The 20,019-nt window shown below is 41.4% G+C and overlaps 2 protein-coding genes across 2 annotated transcripts in view; one reads left to right on the top strand and one right to left on the bottom strand.

The window, feature by feature from the left end:
- The first annotated feature begins 6,755 nt into the window (after positions 1-6,755).
- On the top strand, positions 6,756-8,810 carry sf3b5 (splicing factor 3b, subunit 5). The gene is made up of 2 exons (XM_083694937.1): positions 6,756-6,850; positions 8,135-8,810. The coding sequence occupies exon 2, from the start codon at positions 8,160-8,162 to the stop codon at positions 8,418-8,420; it is 261 nt and encodes an 86-aa protein (XP_083551063.1). The 5' UTR covers positions 6,756-6,850; positions 8,135-8,159; the 3' UTR covers positions 8,421-8,810.
- Positions 8,811-16,657: 7,847 nt separating this feature from the next.
- Positions 16,658-20,019, bottom strand: part of phactr2 (phosphatase and actin regulator 2) — a 23,014-nt gene continuing 19,652 nt past the window's right edge. Inside the window, exon 11 of the mRNA XM_083694735.1 lies at positions 16,658-20,019. This exon is cut by the window's right edge and continues 410 nt beyond it. The gene's annotated coding sequence lies outside the window, so the exon portion shown is untranslated.

Below are 20,019 nucleotides of genomic sequence, written 5' to 3'. Positions count from 1 at the left end.
CCTAGTGAAGCTGTCCTGGCCAGCATCTGAATGTGCTCTCTGGTTCAATGGGCCCTTCTGTCAGATTGCATTAGATTCAAATGTTGAACTTTGGAGCAAAAAAACCCAGCATGAAGCCACATCAACTATTCTATGAAGTACCCTATTCATAGTACCATAGCTGACTACTATAGACGTATTAGACAAGACAGTAGGATGATGTTCTCTGGAAAGACTAAGTCATGTACTATAGCCTCACATGACTAGCTCTCTATGTTTGAAAGCACTTGATACAAGAATGGGAAAGATTGTTATTCAAGTTTTCATATTTTGCTATTATAGTATGCTCTGTGCTTTACTGTGCAATACTGTACTGTATGTTGTATTTACAAGTTGCAAGTTGCCTTTATTGTAGCATTAAACTATAGAATATACAATATATACAACCTTTTTTTATTTGAAAAGACTTATGACTATGAAAAGATTCTCATACTGTAAATATGTTTTTGATATTGTACTCAGTACTGTGTGTTGTTGTTGTTGTTGTTGTTATTGGTGAATGTTGCTTGTGGTGCACCTCCCTGCCAGCGATCCACGATGTGCCATTAACATGTAAATGCTGCTTTATCAACGTCAAGGTCAAGCAACATATTGATCTAAGTAACAACATTTGAAAGCTGAAACTTTAAAGAGCTTACAGGTTTAAAGACAAGAGTGACAGACAGCCGTCGTCATTGGGGTTATGAGTTACTATTAATGCGAAAACTACTTGGACATGCTTGATTTATAGGACTATGTCGATCATTTAAATTGTTTTATTGAAAGGATGTATTAAATAGCTATGGCCATCTGGCTTTGTTGGCTTTAGATTATGCTATTGTTATGATGCCTGTGTCTCTCTTCAGGGACACAACGATATAGTAGGCTACCATTGTTGAGCTAAAATCTAACTTTGTATTGTACAGTGAGGTTTTTTTGTGTATGAAATATCTGTCATCAGAAACGCTTTGACAATATACCTAAACGTCTTAAAATGATGGATGTTTTTTATGTTTATGTTTATGGTAATAATTGTGTGGTGAGTGTGCTCTCAAAAATATTGTTATAAATATTGTAAATCTAAAACTGATTATATTATGTTATCACAAACTTATTTTGATGTTGTTTTTGTCTGAAGCCTCTGCATTTTCATATATATACTATTTGTACAGCCAATATGCATGGTACTCAATGATGCATTTTCTTATCTAAACCTTGCTCTTTCATATACCATCTCTGGTTGTGTCATCCAAAAATATTGACAGGATTCATGTTTTTTTAAAGGATATACACACAGTATATACTCAAATTCAGAATTTGGATGTGCTTTGAATGTATCTAAATAAACCATTATCTATCAAACACTACAGTAGTATTCTATCTTACTATTATAATCATTCATTAAAGGTACAATCTGTATTCAAACAACAACAATGGATGCTAGGACTGACAATCCATGAGATCAAAATTATAGGGTTATTGCTGTCACCTAGCATTTTCCATTGAGCAACAACAAAACTGACTTTGCTGGTTTACGCTGAACCTGAATGGCAACTGCTCTGTCAAATCAATCATGCACTTAGCTGATTGACAGAAAGTTTGCGGTTAACGTTTTTCTGCTGTTTAACCAATAGTATCTGTGCCCTTCTTCTTCTTCTGTTGTTATTGCTTAAATGTGCATGACAGCGCATCACGTGCTGCCAATAGCCTGAAATTGAATTAAATATTTGAGTTTCAGTTAAGTTTAGTTTGTAGAGTGCAGTTCTCTCCATTTATGTTTGCACTCATGATGTGTAATTACACAACATTTAATTTAAAAATAACAGAGTAAGTCACAGCAGTTATACATTATGGTGAAATCAATGCACATTTTCAAATATCGTAATAACGTTTGCATTGAAAAACAGTTCCTATTCCTGCCTTTGCGTAACCTAAACCTTCTATTTTGCTGGTTTTGGCTAACACGCAATTTACCTGACCCCTAGTGGAAAGTGAGGTGACTATTGGAGAACAGTGCAGTTCAAGGTAAAACGTAAGCATGCTCTAAACCACAAGTGCAGAGGACAGACGGGACAGAGCAATCACGTTTAAGCAGATGTGAGTCTCTGTTGGGTTTAGAGGGCTTGACTATGCTAAAATAGCTATCAGAACAACAGCCCTTGTGCAACCAAATGATCTGATTTCCCGATTATTATGGCATTATATTTTATCCCATGTGAAATGAAATTGACTTGAAAAATATGATGTGATTTTGACAATCAGTAGTCCATCACAGTGGTTCTCAACGGCTCGTGAACCCCAAAAAATGTATGCCAAGACCGGCGACCCCACTTCGGACTTGCTCCCCAGCATCTGACAACCGTGTACAAACAAACAAACAACTTTATTATCCATAACGTAAAGGTAATAACTATCACAGTAGCAGTAGCAGTAGTAGTAATAGTATTATTAACAGCAGCAATAGTAGTAGTACAGTAGTAGTATTCACAGCAGCAGCAGCCACAGCAGTAGTAGCAGCAGCAGTAATAGTAGTACAGTAGTAGTATTAGCAGCAGCAGTAGTAGTAGCAGTAGCAGTAGTAGTATTAACAGCAGCAGTACTAGTAATAGTAGTATTAACAGCAGCAGCAGTAGTAGTACAGTAGTAGTAGTAGTAGTAGTACAGTAGTAGTATAAGCATCAGTAGTAGTATTAACAACAGCAGTAGTAGTACAGTAGTAGTATTAGCAGCAGCAGCAGTAGTAGTACAGTAGTAGTATTAGCAGCCTCAGCAGTAGCAGTATTAACAGTAACAGCGGGCTCCTATAGCAGCAGCCCAGGCAGCAGCAGTATTAACAGTAACAGCAAGCTCCTGTAGCAGCTGTGGTAGTTATTGCCAGGCTCTTTGCAGCTCAACAGGGTACCTCAGAGTGGCTATAATTTGATGCTGTAATACTTGTAAGACTCTCTCTCTCTCTCTCTCTCTCTCTCTCTCTCTCTGTCTATCTTTATCCCTTTCTGTGTGTGTACCCAGTCCCTCTCTCCAGCCCCAGTGTTACCTCAGGGAAATTAAATAGGAGTCAGGCCATGGTCTGTCTGTTTTTGTGTTACAGTATAATAAAACAACATTCAGTGACATCATAGAGTTGATGACTGTTGTTGCACATGTTAATCCATTGCGTATTAATGTTACTTTCTAGAACAAATTGTCTCGGTTCCTCTATAGTTACTCTCCCTGTTGCATAACGTTTTTCAGTATTCAACAATTTCCCAGACCCAGATGAATGTAAATCCTGTACTAAAGACAATTTTCCTCCATTGAAAGTGCCTTCTAGTATGGTCCAGGAGAGGGTTTAATCTGTATCCGGGAAACTGCCCCAAAGAGAGTCCACCACCATATAAAATAGATTTTTTTCAAGGTGTAGATTGAGGTTGTCAGTTTAATTAGCCTTGTCAGGCTGAATATTAATGAAGGTTGTTATGCTTGGCCTTTCAATATTTTATGACACGTTCGATCGTGTCAGATTTGGCAGACATGATCTCATACAACCAGCGTTGTCGGTTTAGGGGGGGGGACATAGACAGAGAGGTGGGGGGTAGTTAATCTGGTGTGTCATTAGGCGACATCATTTAGTGTTTAAAGGTGAAAAAGATAGTTCAAAGGTTAATTGATAGAGGTAATCATCTATATACGCTTCATAGGTGTTAACGATGTCACTGCTAGGTTTATAGATCAGTGGGAGTAATCAATACAGTCGACTGTAAAGCTTTTGGTGGCAAAAATAAATTATGTGAATGGACAATGATGAGTGGGTAGTAATAATGATATGCCATGTGATTTTCTGATTTAAAGCAGATAAAGATATTTTTGCTCCCTGGGAATGTGTTCAAAAACCAGTGCAGTTTGTATTTTGAGTTTGGTGTTCTGAAGTCTGGAAGTCACCATCTGAGATATGGCTCCTAACCTGGTCTATTCAACAAAGTAGACTTGTTCTTTATTAAACCTTTAAACCATTCAGCCCTAAACTGGAACAAACTGGGTTATAAAGAAACCCAGCATCTGGATAGAAGTCTGTGTTTGACTCCTGCCTGTCTTCAACCTGACAAAGGTATATTCTCCAGGAGTGTTGAAGCGAGTCACTGCAGGCATATTGTACCTCTTTTATTTATTGAGAAGCGTCTCCAAATTCCCTAAAATCAAAAACCCTCTGGTCACTATTCACTCTCTCTCTCTCTCTCTCTCTCTCTCTCTCTCTCTCTCTCTCTCTCTCTCTCTCTCTCTCTCTCTCTCTCTCTCTCTCTCTGTCACTCTCCTTCCTATCTCCATCCTTTTATGAGCAAGCTGAGACGGCGCCCTAACCAATTTCACACCTTGAGGAATGGCCTGCTCTCCTAATCTCATTGAAAGGAACATTGCATTTCGCTGCTGAGGCGGAGATAGAGTCGAGCGGCTGCCTGGTGAACGAGTCTGTCTGAGGAGAGAGTGAGAGAGAGAGAGAGAAAGTCCCCGCCTGCTGTCACTGTGAGAACCGCAATCACTCCTAACTGGCCCTGAGCTCAACGCCGATGGCAACAGAAAAAGGCACCTTGTTTAATTACATCCGCACTGCAGATACAAGCCTGCTCATTATTCAAGTTAATGAATGGTTATGGATGGTTATAGATGGTTATTCTACCCAGGTGACAGTGGGTGTGTGTCTACTAGTTTATTAAAGGTACCCTTGGATATGCCTGATACCTGGGTCATTAATCATTGCAAACAATTTAATGTTTGACCAGGCACCAAATCAAGGGTACCTGGTCAAATATGCATCATTTCTGGTTCGTAGGAGCTGTGCTGGGGTAATGGCTCTGGGACATCTGGGACAACTCACAGCACATGGTCAATATGCACTCAGAGTAGTGCGCGCCCACACACACACACACACACACACACACACACACACACACACACACACACACACACACACACACACACACACACACACACTTCACAGTATTAGTTAGTTGTCATCTATATAAATATTATCATACTGTGTAAAAAATAATTAATGTTTTATGTATTTGGCATGTCATCAAAAAGCACTTACAGCACAATCTAGACATGTGTTTGCATCCCTCCACAGCCTGAGATAAATGTCAGAGAGCTAGTGGAGGAAGGAAGGGTTGTGTGCCAGACTTCATATTTAGAACAGACACCTTAGAACAGACATTTCCACTGCTTCAGTGGGAGACTTGTGGAGGTAGAAATCTGAGGATTTCTACCTCATTGTAATGCATGGAATGGAGTGAGGAATGGTATCAAACTCCTCTCCTAGTCTCCTCCTTCCCTTCACAAACACCGGCCTGACATAACAGAACAGGTGAGACCCCTGATAGGCCTCCACCAGATTGCCTTCCATCCTGCATAGTTAGAACAGTGCAGATGAGGGAGAGGAGACAATGAGCTTCCTCCTTAGACAATTGAGACACATAATTAATCTGTGGTTGGCATGCAGCGGTAGGCTTACAGAGAGAGTGGAGTCAATGTAATGGGGCGGGATGGATTCTGAGAAACTGCAGGTTTTGAACAACCTACTCCAGAGGAGATGAGCACTTCTAAGAAAAAAATGTTTGGAATATGATGTTGGAATAAGCTACAAGCACTGGTTGGATGCATTGAGGCAGAAGAAAGACAGACAGAAAAAAAGACAGAAAGACAGAAAGAAAGAATGAAAGAAAGAAAGAAAGAAAGGAAGAAAGAAAACCTCAATATATTGACGATTACATTATGGTGGTTTAAAGGTTTCATAAGCACTTATTGAAGTCAAGTAGTTGTAACGTCTCGTCCTGTTTCTTAGTTTATGTTTGTTTTTGTTTCATGTTATTCATTTATTGTTTCCTGTTTATTTTTGTGTTACTCACCTTGTCTCTCGTTTCAGACACTTCACCACCTGCCCTTGTGTGTTTCCCGCCTGTGTGATTGTGTACCCCGCCCTGATTGGGTTCACCTGTTCTTCATCATCCTTCCCTGCGTATTTAGTCTGTGTGTTCCCCTGTCTCTGTGCCAGTTTGTTTTTGTACCTTCATGTCATGAGTTTTTGTCTCTGAGTCGTGCGTTTGAGTCCTTTGCCTGAGTACTCCTGCCATTACAGTAGTTATCAAGCCAATATCAAATTTGCACTAAATGCTGTGCTCAGCTGGCTTCTAATCACACACTCAAACGCTACATCACACCCAGACCGCAGTGCTCTCTGAATCTTATTGAAATATCAGTTCCCTCCATATCAAAGATAGTTGTCGAAATTAATATACATGCAGGAGCGTGATGAAAGGGGTGACATTTGTAGTCATTAATATTCATTAGCCTACACCTAGGTACATTTGCATCAGGTTTACCATTTTAAGCAGAACACTGAAAGCATAGCATGCCCTTTATATATCACTTTTATATTTCTTGGCTTGAGATATTACAAGATATGAGTCCGAATTGAATCCCACTGAAATATTTCACTTATATGGACATTTGAGATAGTGAGACCAAAATGATGACATAACTTTGCTCTTGATAAAATGATGTAGGGTTGTACTTGATATTTAAGCGAGTGTATGTATAAACCAAATCAATCATAATGGCTTTAAACGTAGAATTAGAAGAATATAATGATAAACCGTGTATAGTATGATAAAACTATATGATAAATTCTAATGAAAATACAGTAAGACTAAATCACCGGTAATGTTTTCCACCCGGCATATATTAATGTTACACTCACCGGAAGTGCTGTTTTTCCTGATTGTTGTACTTACGAGTCTGACCATACGAATCAACTTTCTAATATATATATTTTTTTAAGCAGTTTTCTTCATTTTCAGTAAGTATTTTTAAGTATAATTGACATAGCTACTGTATGCTATATCACTGGTTAAATACGTAAGCCTCTCTTCTAGCTCGTTGAATAACAATTTACTTAGCTAGCTAGCAAGCTACCTAGCGTTAGCTCATTGAATGGCTAGAATTGTATATTTAACCCCAGGCCAGCCAGCGAGCATGTTAGTAAGTGTCATTGTTTACCAGTGCACTTAGATAGGCGAGATTGTGACTTGTCTCGCAAGCATACATACTGGTTAGACATACAAACACTTGTTCTTTATAATATGAATCATGTAGCCAGCCATGTGCTGGCTTAGCCTCTTACGAAGCTAATGCTAGCTTAGCTCTATGCCTGTAACTGTGCCAGATAGCCATCATTACTCAATCATAGGGATTGGTTAGGCAACTAAATTCCTTTTTAAAGTGTGATTTCTCGTCTAAATCACAAGTTGGAATATCGCAGTAGCCGAATTCTCCTCAGGCTTTTGATTGTCTGGCATTTGTATCCCTAGTCAGATATGCAAAAGCCTGTAGGGGAGACATCGACCGTAGGTACCTCAACGACACTCAACACATGATACTTTAAATTATCAGAAGCTTATTAGTTGTTTTCCTGTCTCATATGGACGAAATCAAGTATGTGACGTTCAAACCATGCGTCTCTAGCAAACACCAGTCTAGGGGTTCCAGGACGATGGGTATAAAAAAACGATTCTACGGATAAGAAACAATTGACAAGATCAAAAGCAAACATGTTCAGTTCATCATTCATTCCAAGGCATATGACAATGCTTGGGGTTGCTCTGTGTAGACCATATTAAAGAATAAACTACTTTTAACCGTTTATGCGAAGATATGAAGTAGCGAAGATATGAAGTAAGGTGCAATTTCATTACAGCTAATGGGAAAACGTCGCAAGTTGTTTGATGGGCAGCGTTGCTTACGCCGTCCCTCTCCCACATCTATAACGTTTTTTCGTGTTATTTTAGCAATCATACAACCAGCAAGATACGGCACCCAGGTAGAAATTAACAAGCTCATACAAGACTGATTAGATAAAGAAGTGGTAAAACCGGTAGTAATCGTCTGTTTATTCCAGGTGCGAATTATATTTAAGTGAATGTAATTTCCACGCATTCTGAACATTTCTATACTCTTCGTTGCAATGTTAACATTGGCCATTGGCCATACGTCATTGATGACACTAACTTGACTTCGTCCATAACCTGTTGCCCTGCTCAGATGTAGATTTAGGCACTGCGACTGACACAATTTTCCCTCTTAGGTCTTGTCCAGACTTCTGCCTGACCATGACAGACCGCTACAACATCCACAGCCAGCTGGAGCACCTCCAGTCTAAGTACATCGGGACAGGCCACGCCGACACCAGCAAGTGGGAGTGGCTGGTGAACCAGCATAGAGACTCCTACTGCTCCTACATGGGCCACTTCGACTTGCTCAACTACTTCTCCATCGCAGAGAACGAGAGCAAGGCCCGCGTACGCTTCAACCTCATGGAAAAGATGCTGCAGCCCTGTGGTCCACCCAATGACAAACCTGATGATGCATAGGCTAAGGAAAGACATGCATACACACACACACACACACACACACACACACACACACACTGCCTGGGAAGTCATCCTGTCCTGTAATAGGAGAGGAGGACAACGAGGAGGATGGAAGCTGTCAAACACGATGATGCCCAGGACATGGAGGACCCTGGAGTAGATAGATGAAGAGCAGTTAGATTGGGCTGTTCCACTGTCTAGATTATGTTATGTTCATATGTTCATAATGTTGATAAGGCTGGTTATGTGTGAACAGGAAGGAGAGAAGATTAATGCATTCATTTCTAATCTAATATGTTTTCTTTTTGTATTCTTTGATATTTGATTCCTATGATGTTTATTCGATATTTGCCTTGAAAATTTGTAAAGAAAATAAAGATCCAAAACATGTCTTGTGGAATAGTATTTATTTGCCTGTTGTCTGACCTGTGAAATCATTTATAAAATGATTTGTCAGACTACTCATCTTGTAATTACCACTGGCAATTAATGTCAAACAATGTGTTTTGCCTTTCTATTTGCAGAACCTGTTACCATTAATTTGAACGCTGTATATAGTCATATTTTTCAATGTATCATTTATTAAACTTAGTTACTTTTCACACTAGAACACATTCCTCCATAGCCTGAGTGTTTTGAAGCTAATTGAAACCCAGAAAGATGTGAGTGGGGGAGTGGGATTTTATATAACCCCTTTGACTTAATTAAATTACTGTATGTGTGGCCATTTTGCTGTTTTGATCACAGAAAACAATGGGACTGATTAGAGCAGAAGAGATCTAATCTGAAACGTATGGGGTACTTTGCATCCTGTCAAGAGTTTCGCAGGCAACCAGTGATATAACAGTATTCTCTTGACAATTGCACATTAAAGGTGTAACTTTCAATTTCTACTGTGATCCCAATTATATGGTTTTGAGCTATGTAGTCCTAGTGGCACCATTAACAAGAAGTGGATTGGATTAATGTGCTGTTACTCTCGGTACAAGTGCATAATTGCCCCATTTAGACCATACAGGAAGTCAGACCTTGAGTTGAAATAGTATTTGAAATCACAATGTGCTTATTTGAACTCGTCTGGCACAATGGAGCAAATGGAATAGTCCCAAAGCCATGCCCAGGCAGTCCAGGCAGGCCCAATGTAAACAATTATTATTATTTATTTTTTTAAAGTAAAACATTCTAATAAAATGTTCACCCAGGTCTGCAACACATCATTGCAAAAATGCCAATACAGTTTTTCTTGACCAAGACAGTAGTACGACCTCTGTTTTTGTGTTGTGTTCTCCGTTTGTCCCGTTTTCTTCTCTCGGCCATGTCCCTGTAATGTAGCTGTGGGCTGGGGGTTGATACGGTAGTAAAGAGAGAATAATAAGCTATCAACTGTCCTGTCCTTGTGTCTTCTCTTCCACTTCTCCTGCTGGCATTATTCTGTTAATGCGCTTGAAGAAAAAAAGCCACTTCATTATCTTGTCCACCCACATGCCACCCACCTGATCATCCTAATGCCCACGCGCAGCCATTACCTTGACACGCAGTGCCCTTCTATTGTCTAGGTGATGGAGGTGGTGACTAGACGTGCTGTTTGTTCCATTCAGTCATTTCATCCCCTTTGTGACAGAATGAATGACTGAATGATTTTAAGAGCGTTTTGTTAAACAGACAAGTGAGCGACGCAACAGATGAGACTGTTTCATTCAGACTCTCAGAGAAAAATCGGAACAAACATCTTCCATCAGGGTGACAGGGCCCACGCCTGTTAAAGAGCCTGTAGGGTTTTATGCTGTGAAGCTGTCTATATCAGATAACTGCGAGGGAGGCTGGTGAAGACAGAAATCAGAGGATGGGCTCATTGTTATGCTTGGAATGGTATCAAATGAGCCCGTCCTCCAATCTCTCTCTCCCCCAGCCTCCCCTGGATAACTGGCCTTGTCCATAAGTCCACCCCAGCCCCTACTCCTTAGACACTTGTGAAAGGATCTGAAAGGATTGGATAGGCTTAAGAAGGATAGGCTTAAGAAGGATAGGCTTAAGCCCATCATGCCTGTCAGGGGTAAGGTGGAACAATGCACCATCAAATAGCCTACCTATCTATTTGTTTCAGACACAGGTGTCTAGGCTAGGGTTTATTTCTGGACAGGGCCAGTATCTTTGTATTTTTGGCCGAATATATTCCTAGCTGAGTGCATCTGAGGAGAGGACATGATATGAGTAGAGTCATAGAGAGACTAAGTCCCGGTGCCCCCTTCTCCAACCCCCCCACCCCCCTTCCCCCCCGTTGCTGGGGAAGTCACACACACACACACACACACACACACACACACACACACACACACACACACTGTGCTGGGATAGTCTCCAGTGAAGTGTGTGTGTGTGTTTGCGTGTGTGTGTGTGTGTGTGTGGCTGTCCTGGCTGGTCTGTTCACTGGGGTAAGTCCTCACCAGCTGGCCTCCCAGTTGGAGCCATGGCCACTGTGGTGCCAGTTCTGCTGTGTCAGGGACCAAGGCAGTGTGAGGCTCCGTACACCGCTGCTCTCATGCAGCATCTCTCTCTCGCTCTCTCTCTCTCCCCTGCAGGGTTCTCCCCCGCCTGAGCGACAGCTTCCTGTTGTTGTTTTTGTTGTTATTTTCCATGTGTCTCCCTCAAGCTTTAAGAGATGAGAAAGCTAATGGTAATAATAAGGAGTAGGCTATAGCCAACATTACAAACACAAAAAAAACCAAAAAGATTATAAACACAGCTAAAAATCTTTTGCCTACAAGGTATTATCAGATAAACTACATATATTGTGGGCTATGGTATTATGCAGAGTATGCTCTTACATTTACAAATTCACTCAGAGCATTTACACACAGGACCAATTTATATCCAATCAGGAATGCATGGAATGGAATGAGGAATGGCATCAAACACACGTGTATGACTTGCTGACTCATGCCTATAGCCCTGAGATGTGACTGTCTTTAGCCAAGCTTAGTCCTTTTCAGATTGAGGAAAAGTTAATGTCCTTGAGGAGGCAATTAATTGCATCGTGCATAACAGCAATAATAAAATATTGCTTTCTTTGCTTAGTCCTTGGCATGTCCATAACATTCTTGACCTACCTGGTTGAAAAATGGTTGAACAGAAGAATACACATACATCCAACTAAAGTACTGTATGTACAGTATGTGGTGGGAAATAACATGGTTCAGTTACCTGTCAAGATGAAGTTACCTGTCAAGATGATTCTATTGAAAAAAGGTAAGAACAGATGAAGACAGGACTTTATTTGGATATATGTGGTTGTTTTTTTGTAGGCAAAGGAGGAAAAGCTCTTTTTCAGGTTACTTCTCTCAGAACCCTCAGGTCACTGAACAAGCCAGTGTTTATTTCTGGAAATGGCCAGTATCTTTGGTGAAATATTCCCTCAGGTCACTGAACAAACCTTTAAAAAATAAGGAACAGATCATTTCATCAATCTCCAAAGAAAACCTATGAATCATTTTCCATCTGTTGTGATTGGTCATTGGACCAATATGTCCTAGTTCTGTATGGAAGAGAGCCAGCTGGGACACAAGGTCTCATATTCTGCCAGTGAAATCTCGTTAAACATCATGGCATCTAAAGTACATGACAGTCTCAAGATAAACGATCACAACTCCTCCAGGGCAGACTGCAGCGGCATTGATTATCCCAGAGGACTAGTGAGGATGAGCTGAGTGACTCACCCAGAGGCGCACACACACACACGCGCACACACACACATGCGCACACACACACACACACACACACGCGCGCGCACACACACACACACACACACACACACACACACACACACACACACACACACACACACACACACACACACACACACACACTAATAGCTGGAAGGCTGGTGCAGCAGATGAGCTGGACCAAACAGGGTTATGAAGTAATCCCCTAATGCGTTTTGGACGTCAACAGGGACACACACACTGTGAGGAGTAGAGAGAGGACTTACAGTTCATTTAGCATGCCTCAAAAACCATTTACCCACAACTGTTACTACCCATTAAACTCTCTGTACAGAAATATGTGGCAGTAGGTGGTAGGAAGTAGAAATGAAAGTGATATGATCTAGTAAGCCACCTCAAACAAACCCAGTCACAGGTGTGACTAGTATAATGTTCTCTGTGGCTCAGTTGGTAGAGCATGGCGCTAACAATGCTTAGGTTGTGGGTTTGATTTCTGCTGGGACCATATATACTGAAAAATGTATGCACTCATTGCAATGTAAGTTGCTTTGGATAAAAGTGTCAGCAAAATTGTGTATAGTATAAAAACCAGGGGAGGCTGGTGGAGGCAGAAATTAGAGGATGGGCCCATTGTAATGCATGGAATGGAATGAGGAATGGCTGAAATATACCTGAACTATGAATGAGTACTGGTGTTTGATACCATTGTTACATTCCATGCATTACAATGAGTCTGTCCTCCGATTTCTACCTCCACCAGCCTCCACTAATAAAAACCCATACCAGTGCTTGAGTAAGGCAAGTACACACCAGTATAGAGTACCAGCACTTCTTATAGAATATACACTCTGTTTTGTTTTATTTGTCATTTATTCCACTGCGCTTAATTCTGTTTCTCTTTTTGTATTCAATTGTGTTTTGTAGTTTCCGCCCACGGAATATTCACTCTGAAATATGAATGAGTACCGGCACTGTTTTCATTCCACTTCAAGCACGGACCCCTGAGGACCTTGTCAGACATTGGACTTTATTAAGTAAATAATAGTAAGTAAGTAAATTAAATAATTCTAATATGAATCTCACTATTTCCTCCTGTTAATAACAAGCCTACAGTCTTCTGTGGAGGAGAAAACGAGAGGTGTGAAAGTGCCTCTTAATTCCCCATGAAATCTCTCATTCAGAGCCTCATGCCAGTGACGATGGAAGGATATTAGATCCGATTTGATCTGAAGAGATTACAAAGGGGGTTCAATAAAAGATTTTCACTGAGTCAAGGTGAGAGAGGGTGTGAAACACTATGGACTTGCAGCAACCTGTGTACCCTCTCCCTTACCGCTCTCTCTTCCTCTGTCTTATCCTCCCTACCCTCTGTTGAATCCTTCTCCCTTCTATCCACTGATGCAGCCTCCTCCACCCTCCTGTCCACTCTTTCCTCATCCTTTGACTCTCTCTGTCCACTGACCTCAAGATCAGTACAATCCTCTCCACGTGCTCCTTGGCTGTCTGAAACCCTGCAAGTTTGTAGATTAGGGCTCAGGGCATCTGAGAGGAAATGGAGTAAAACCGGTCTCCCTGATGACCTAAAACCTTATCTCTCTCTCCTCCTCAACTACACCTCCTCTATCAGCTCTTCAACCCACCCCACTTCCTCCCTGTCTGCAGATGACTTTGTCACCTACTTTGAAAACACATTAGCAGCTTTGATTACATTAGCAGCTCCTTCATTCAACCTCTCGCCAAAACTGCTACCACTCCTCCCAAACCCACTGCGCTAGCCTCGGTCTCTGGTTTATCAGCCCTTTCCCCCCTCTCCCCTGATGATATACTAAAACTTGTCACATCCAAGCGGGCAACCACCTGCCCTTTCAATCCTATCCCCTCACCCTTTCTCCAAGACCTCCTTCCATTTCTTACCACCATAATCAACTCCTCTTTATCCACAGGATCTGTCCCAGCTGTCTTTAAGCCTCTTCTCAAGAAGCCAACTCTTGACCCATCTGCTGTCCATAACTTCAGACAGGTATCCCTTCTCTCCTTCTTATCTAAAACCCTTGAACATGCAGTCTCTAACCAACTGTCTCACTACCTCCTTCAGAACAACCTCCTTGACCCTCACCAATCCAGTTTTAAGGCTGGGCACTCTAATGAGACTGCTCTCCTTGCTGTCACGGAGACCCTCCACTCTGCTCGAGCTTCCTTCCTCTCCTCTGTTCTCATTGTTCTGGACCTGTCCTCTGCAATAAACCACCAGATCCTTCTCTCCACCCTCTCAGAGTTGGGCATCTCTGGCTCTACACTCTCCTGGTTTGCATCCTACCTGGCTGATCGTTCTTACCAGGTGACATGGAGAGGGTCGCTGTCCTCTTCATGTGCCCTCACCAATGGGGTCCCCAGGGCACCGTCCTAGGGCCCTTACTGCTCTCCCTTTATACTAAATCTCTTGGCTCTGTAATTTCCTCACATAGTTTCTCCTACCACTGCTATGCTGATTACACTCAACTCTTTCTCTCTTTCACTCCCTCTGACACATAGGTGGCGACACGTCTGCAACATTTCTGCTTGGATGTCAGCCCACCACCTCAAGCTCAACCTTAACAAGACTGAGCTGCTCTTCCTCCCTGGGAGAGCCTGCCCTCTCCAAGACTTTTCCTCCTCCCAGACAGCCAAGAATCTTGGGATGATCCTTGACAACCACTTGACCTGTGCGGCGAACATCACAACGACAGCACGCTCCTGTAGATTCTTCCTCTACAACATCCAAAGGATATGTCCATTCCTCACGAGAGAAGCAGCACAACTCTTGGTCCAGGCACTTGTGATCTCCCGCCTTGACTACTGCAATGCACCCTTGGCCGGGCTCCCTGCCTCCACCATCAGACCTCATCCAGAATGCTGCTGCCCGTCTGGTGCAATCTCAATCTCCCCAAATGTTCCCATGTCACCCCCCTCCTCCGCACCCTTCACTGGCAGCAGCTCACATCAGATTCAAGACCCTGGCGCTTGCCTATCAGGCGGTAAAGGGAACAGCCCCTCCCTACTTGCAAGCGTCAGCCCCCAAACTCCTGCCCGATTACTCCGCTCTTCCACCTCGGCTGGCCGCCTGGCACCACCGCCTCTACGAGGATGCAGCCGTCGCTCTGTTCAATTCACGGCTTTTCACTGTCCTGGCACCCTGCTGGTGGAACGAGCTTCCCACTGCTGTCAGAACTGCAGAGTCACTACCTATCTGCCACCGTAGACTGAAGACCCATCTCTTCAGGCTACATCTTGACTGTCCCTCCTAAAGACCTCTTCACCTCCACTACCCCTCTGTACAATTCCTGTACTGTTAATAATAAAAAAAATCCCAATGGCACCTGGTCCTAGCATAGATTTTTGCTTATGATGACTATATCACTTACTTTAGACAAATGTACTTGTTGTAAGTTGCTTTGGATAAAAGTGTCTGTTAAATGCCAAAAATGTCAAACATTTTGTAAATTTAAGACCTGAGGGCGACCATGTCTCACCTCCTCTACAACTGCTCCAGCTACACTCAGCTGGGTAGAGTTGATAGCCAATAAACCCACATCCATATGTTTTATGACTGCTACCCAGGGAAGTGATACACAGCCATTTACTGTATCCACTGCTAGTAAAATAGATAATGGGAAATGCAGTAAAATGTAAGTGACTTTTAAGCCATCTGTGTGTTTGGGATAAAACGGAAACATTTATGAGTATAGCCAAAGTAGACGGACAAAACAATGGGCTGGGAAGTCTTTAACCCATTCAAGACCTGTCGTGAAGCTCACATAGACCTACATTACCCATCATAAACACTAGGATGTAAGCACCATCATACATTAACATTATTAGTTCACCAGAGTAATGAGAATAGATTCTTAGAAACATTAGGATAAAGATTAAACATGACCCGAGCTATGGTTGGTCTTTGTTTTAGTGTGCAGTTCTGCATGTGAGTTAGACCACCCTAAAGGATGGTAACATTGCAGCTAGAGATTGGCATGGCAACGACTAGATCGACAGTGGCCTTTCATACTCATCTGTAATCAGAAATCAACGACCCGAGAGAACATCACTGAGTACAGCCCTCAGCTCAGCTTTCTATTGGCTAGCTCCAGTACCTCCAGCTCAGTTTTCTATTGGCTCTCCAGTACAGCCCGGCATTTCAGCTTTCTATTAGTGAACTTTATTGGCTCACTGCTTAATGGTTGGCTGCACAGTGTGGACTCAGGCCAGACTGCTGTCCTGCTATATTAGACCTACCTTCCTCCCCACCACACAGACCTACATACACAACACAACACAACACACACACACACACACACACACACACACACACACACACACACACAACAAAACACACACACACACACACACACACACACACACACTGATACACGCTCACCCACCGACACGCAAGGTTCCCCAAAGCTTTGTGGCACTGAAATCATACGTTGCTCTATCACCCACCCCAGACTGACGCTACCAACACAAACACTCTTCAACAACACCTGAATCCCAACCACTTTATAGCCACCATGCACAACAATGGCAACAGAGCGAATAATCACAAAAGCAGGCTGACAAAAACTGTAGAAAATCAACTGGTGTGTTTTCATGGCTTGGTCTCTGGATATACAAAACAACAACAAAAACACAATGACAGAGAAACATACAGTTGAGTAGATGTATTTCCATCATCATACATAATATAGTCTTTCACAGAGGAATCACAGTCACCGTGTGAGTGTGAATGTGTGATTGCGTGTGTGTGTGTGTGTGTGTGTGTGTGTGTGTGTGTGTGTGTGTGTGTGTGTGTGTGTGTGTGTGTGTGACACCAGCTCTGTGGATGTAATATAACATTCAGTCTCTGGTTTGGAGCTAATACTGATGGGGCTATGGCATTCTTCTCCTCCTGAGTATAAAGTCATTCTTATCAATCTGAGCATTTCAACATCTGGGACTAGTTTACCAGACACAGATTAAGCCCCACACTATCAAACAGAAGAAATTTTTTCTATATTTGTATTATTTATTTTTTTATCTAGGAGAAGGCTTAATCTGGGTCTGGGAAATGAGCCCATATTGTTTATCATATAGAAGTTGTTGACTAACATCCATGTACAGTCAGAGATCAACAACAGAATATTAAAGCTATCAAGAGGCACACAATAATGCACTTATATAAACCAGCTGTATGCTTAATGATTTCACTGTCTGAATAACCCAACCAGGTTCCAGGTCAGAGAAATATACATAGGTAGATAGGTACAGGGGAGGAAATGAATATATGGATTCTCTGTACATGAGGGCATGGGAGCATACAGTACTAACACACACAGCACATTGCACCATTGAAATAGGGACCAGGATCTAAAATCATTGTTTTAAAACATTCACATCAATGTAAAAATGTATATGTCATGTAATTGGCAGTAAACTTGAATTTGATGTGTGCACATGCATCTGATATACATTCTGTACAAAAATCAATTTAACAAGAAAAACATTGACATGAATACTGTTAGGAGTTGTCTTCCAATATTGTCCAATATAAGCAATATATCTAGCCTTGAACCTGCAAGTGTGTGTATATTACAAGTGTGTGTACATGTTGTATAACATACACATTTGTCCTGGTTCATGGCTACATTATATCTAGAACCCGCTGAGCTCCATACCAAGATAGATATCTGTCTTTAAAATCTATGAAATGATGATAAACTGTAGCGGACCACTTCTATCACTGCTGTCACAGAAATGCTTGAAAATATAAAAAAAACAGTATTTTGACATTTTATGGCCAGGAAAAGTTATTGATGTCTTCGACTGGGCACACAAATGGCGTTATTCTGTTAAACTGGACACCATCATTATTAACAGCCAAAGCTAAACCCGTTGAAAAGGCAGCAAGAGTGCATCTCAATAGTCTAAAGTGGCTTCCTCTCATTGTCTCCTCTCCCTCATCTGCACTGATATGACAACACAGGATCGGTGAAGGGAATCTGGTGGAGGCCTATCAGGGTATGTAGTTTCACCTGTCCTGTTCTGTCAAATTAGTGTAGATAAGGTGAAGGAAACAAGGAGCGAATGCAACTGGAGGTTATTGAGATGCACCCCAATTGGGTAAGTATATGGGCACAAATTTCGGGGAGGGTAATAAATGTATAGGTTTCTCTCTGTTCAGTCCCCATAAAGATATGCTCTAATAATGGCAACATACAGTTCATATACAGTTCCAACATACATACAGTGCCACAACATTGTGTTATGTTATAGACTCAATTTAAAATAGATTCAATTAAAAGAACTAATTAATTAATAGAAATTTCAGTACATTTATTAAAATTGAAATAGAGAAATATCTCATGTGCATAAGTATTCAGACCCTTTGCTATGACACTCTTAAAATTAGCTAAAATGCAAAAATATCATCAACAAATCACTCAATAAGTTGAATTGAGTCCATCTTAATGCAAGGATAATAGTTCATGTAATTTTGGAATTAATATCTTTGTTTTTATAGGGTCTCTGATTTGCATAGGAATTACACGATTACACACTGTGTGGATCAGGTTGTCATTACAAACTGAGCAAATGGAGAGGAACAAAACTGCTCAGGAATGCGACCCTGAGGTGGAGAGGATGGTGGAGAGGAAAAAGCACAGTCGATGGGACAACATCATCTCAGTCACTCTACAAAATTGGTCTATAACCAAGTGGCCAAAAAGAATGCCTTAATGGAAAATAATCTATCTCATATCCATAATTGTGTTTGCAACAATGAATTCAAGTGATACAGCAAAGAAAGTGGCTGGAAATGTGTTTATTTGGTTTTACTACAAAGCATTACGTTTGGTGCAAATCCAGCACATGCAATGCAGTTTCCGCACTCTCTCTTGTGTGAAGAATAGTGGTAGCTGCATCAAGTTATGGGTATGTTTGTCATCAGCAGGGACTGAGGAGTTTGTCAGGATCAAGAGAAAATTATGATTGTTGTTGGTAGTGACATCCTAATCCACAGTGTGTAATTGATTCCTATGCAAATCAGAGACCCTATAAAAACACAAGATATTAATTCCAAAATTACATGAACTACTATCCTTGCATTAAGATGGACTCAATTCAACTTACTGAGTTATTTGTTGATTACAGTTTTGCATTTTAGCTAATTTTAAGAGTGTCATAGCAAAGGGTCTGAATACTTGTGTACATGAGGTATTTCTGTATTTAAATTTTAATACATTTACTGAAATTTCTAAAAACCTGTTTTCGCTTTGTCATTCTGGGGTATTGTGTGTGGATTGATGGCAAATTCTTTTAATTGAATCCATTTTAAATTGAGTCTATAACACAACAAAATGTGTAAAAGGTGAAGGGGTCTGAATACTTTCCGAAGGCACTGTACATACATACATACATACATACATACATACATACATACATACAATAATCATACATACATACTCAGTATTTAGGCACAGTTCATAGTCCTTTTCAATAGCTATGGACACAGGCATTCTTAAATCATCATGGAGCAAACTGTGGCCCATCACCTTAATTTCCTGTCCTGGGATGAAGACCATCATACGAATGGAAATAGTTTTTCAAAATCACCTCCCTATGCACTATAACTGTAAATTATCACTACAATGACTTCAACTGTTGACTTGGCTGACTGAGACATTGCCTTGGTTACAAACACGTCCCCTCTTCTTCATGGATACTGGATTGTGGCTGTTGGGGAGGCCAAAGGATTATGGGTAACTCAGTCAGCGCCAGTGCCATAATACAAAGTGCATCATCAGTTCAGACCTTAGTGGGCAGAGCAGACAGATGGGCATGGGGCTCAGTGCGTTCACATACTCTAGATG

Source organism: Argentina silus (assembly GCF_951799395.1).
Source record: "Argentina silus genome assembly, chromosome: X".
Taxonomy (NCBI): Eukaryota; Metazoa; Chordata; class Actinopteri; order Argentiniformes; family Argentinidae; genus Argentina; species Argentina silus.
The sequence above is the reverse complement of the archived record's forward strand: the minus strand, read 5'-3'. Positions and strand labels throughout refer to the sequence as shown.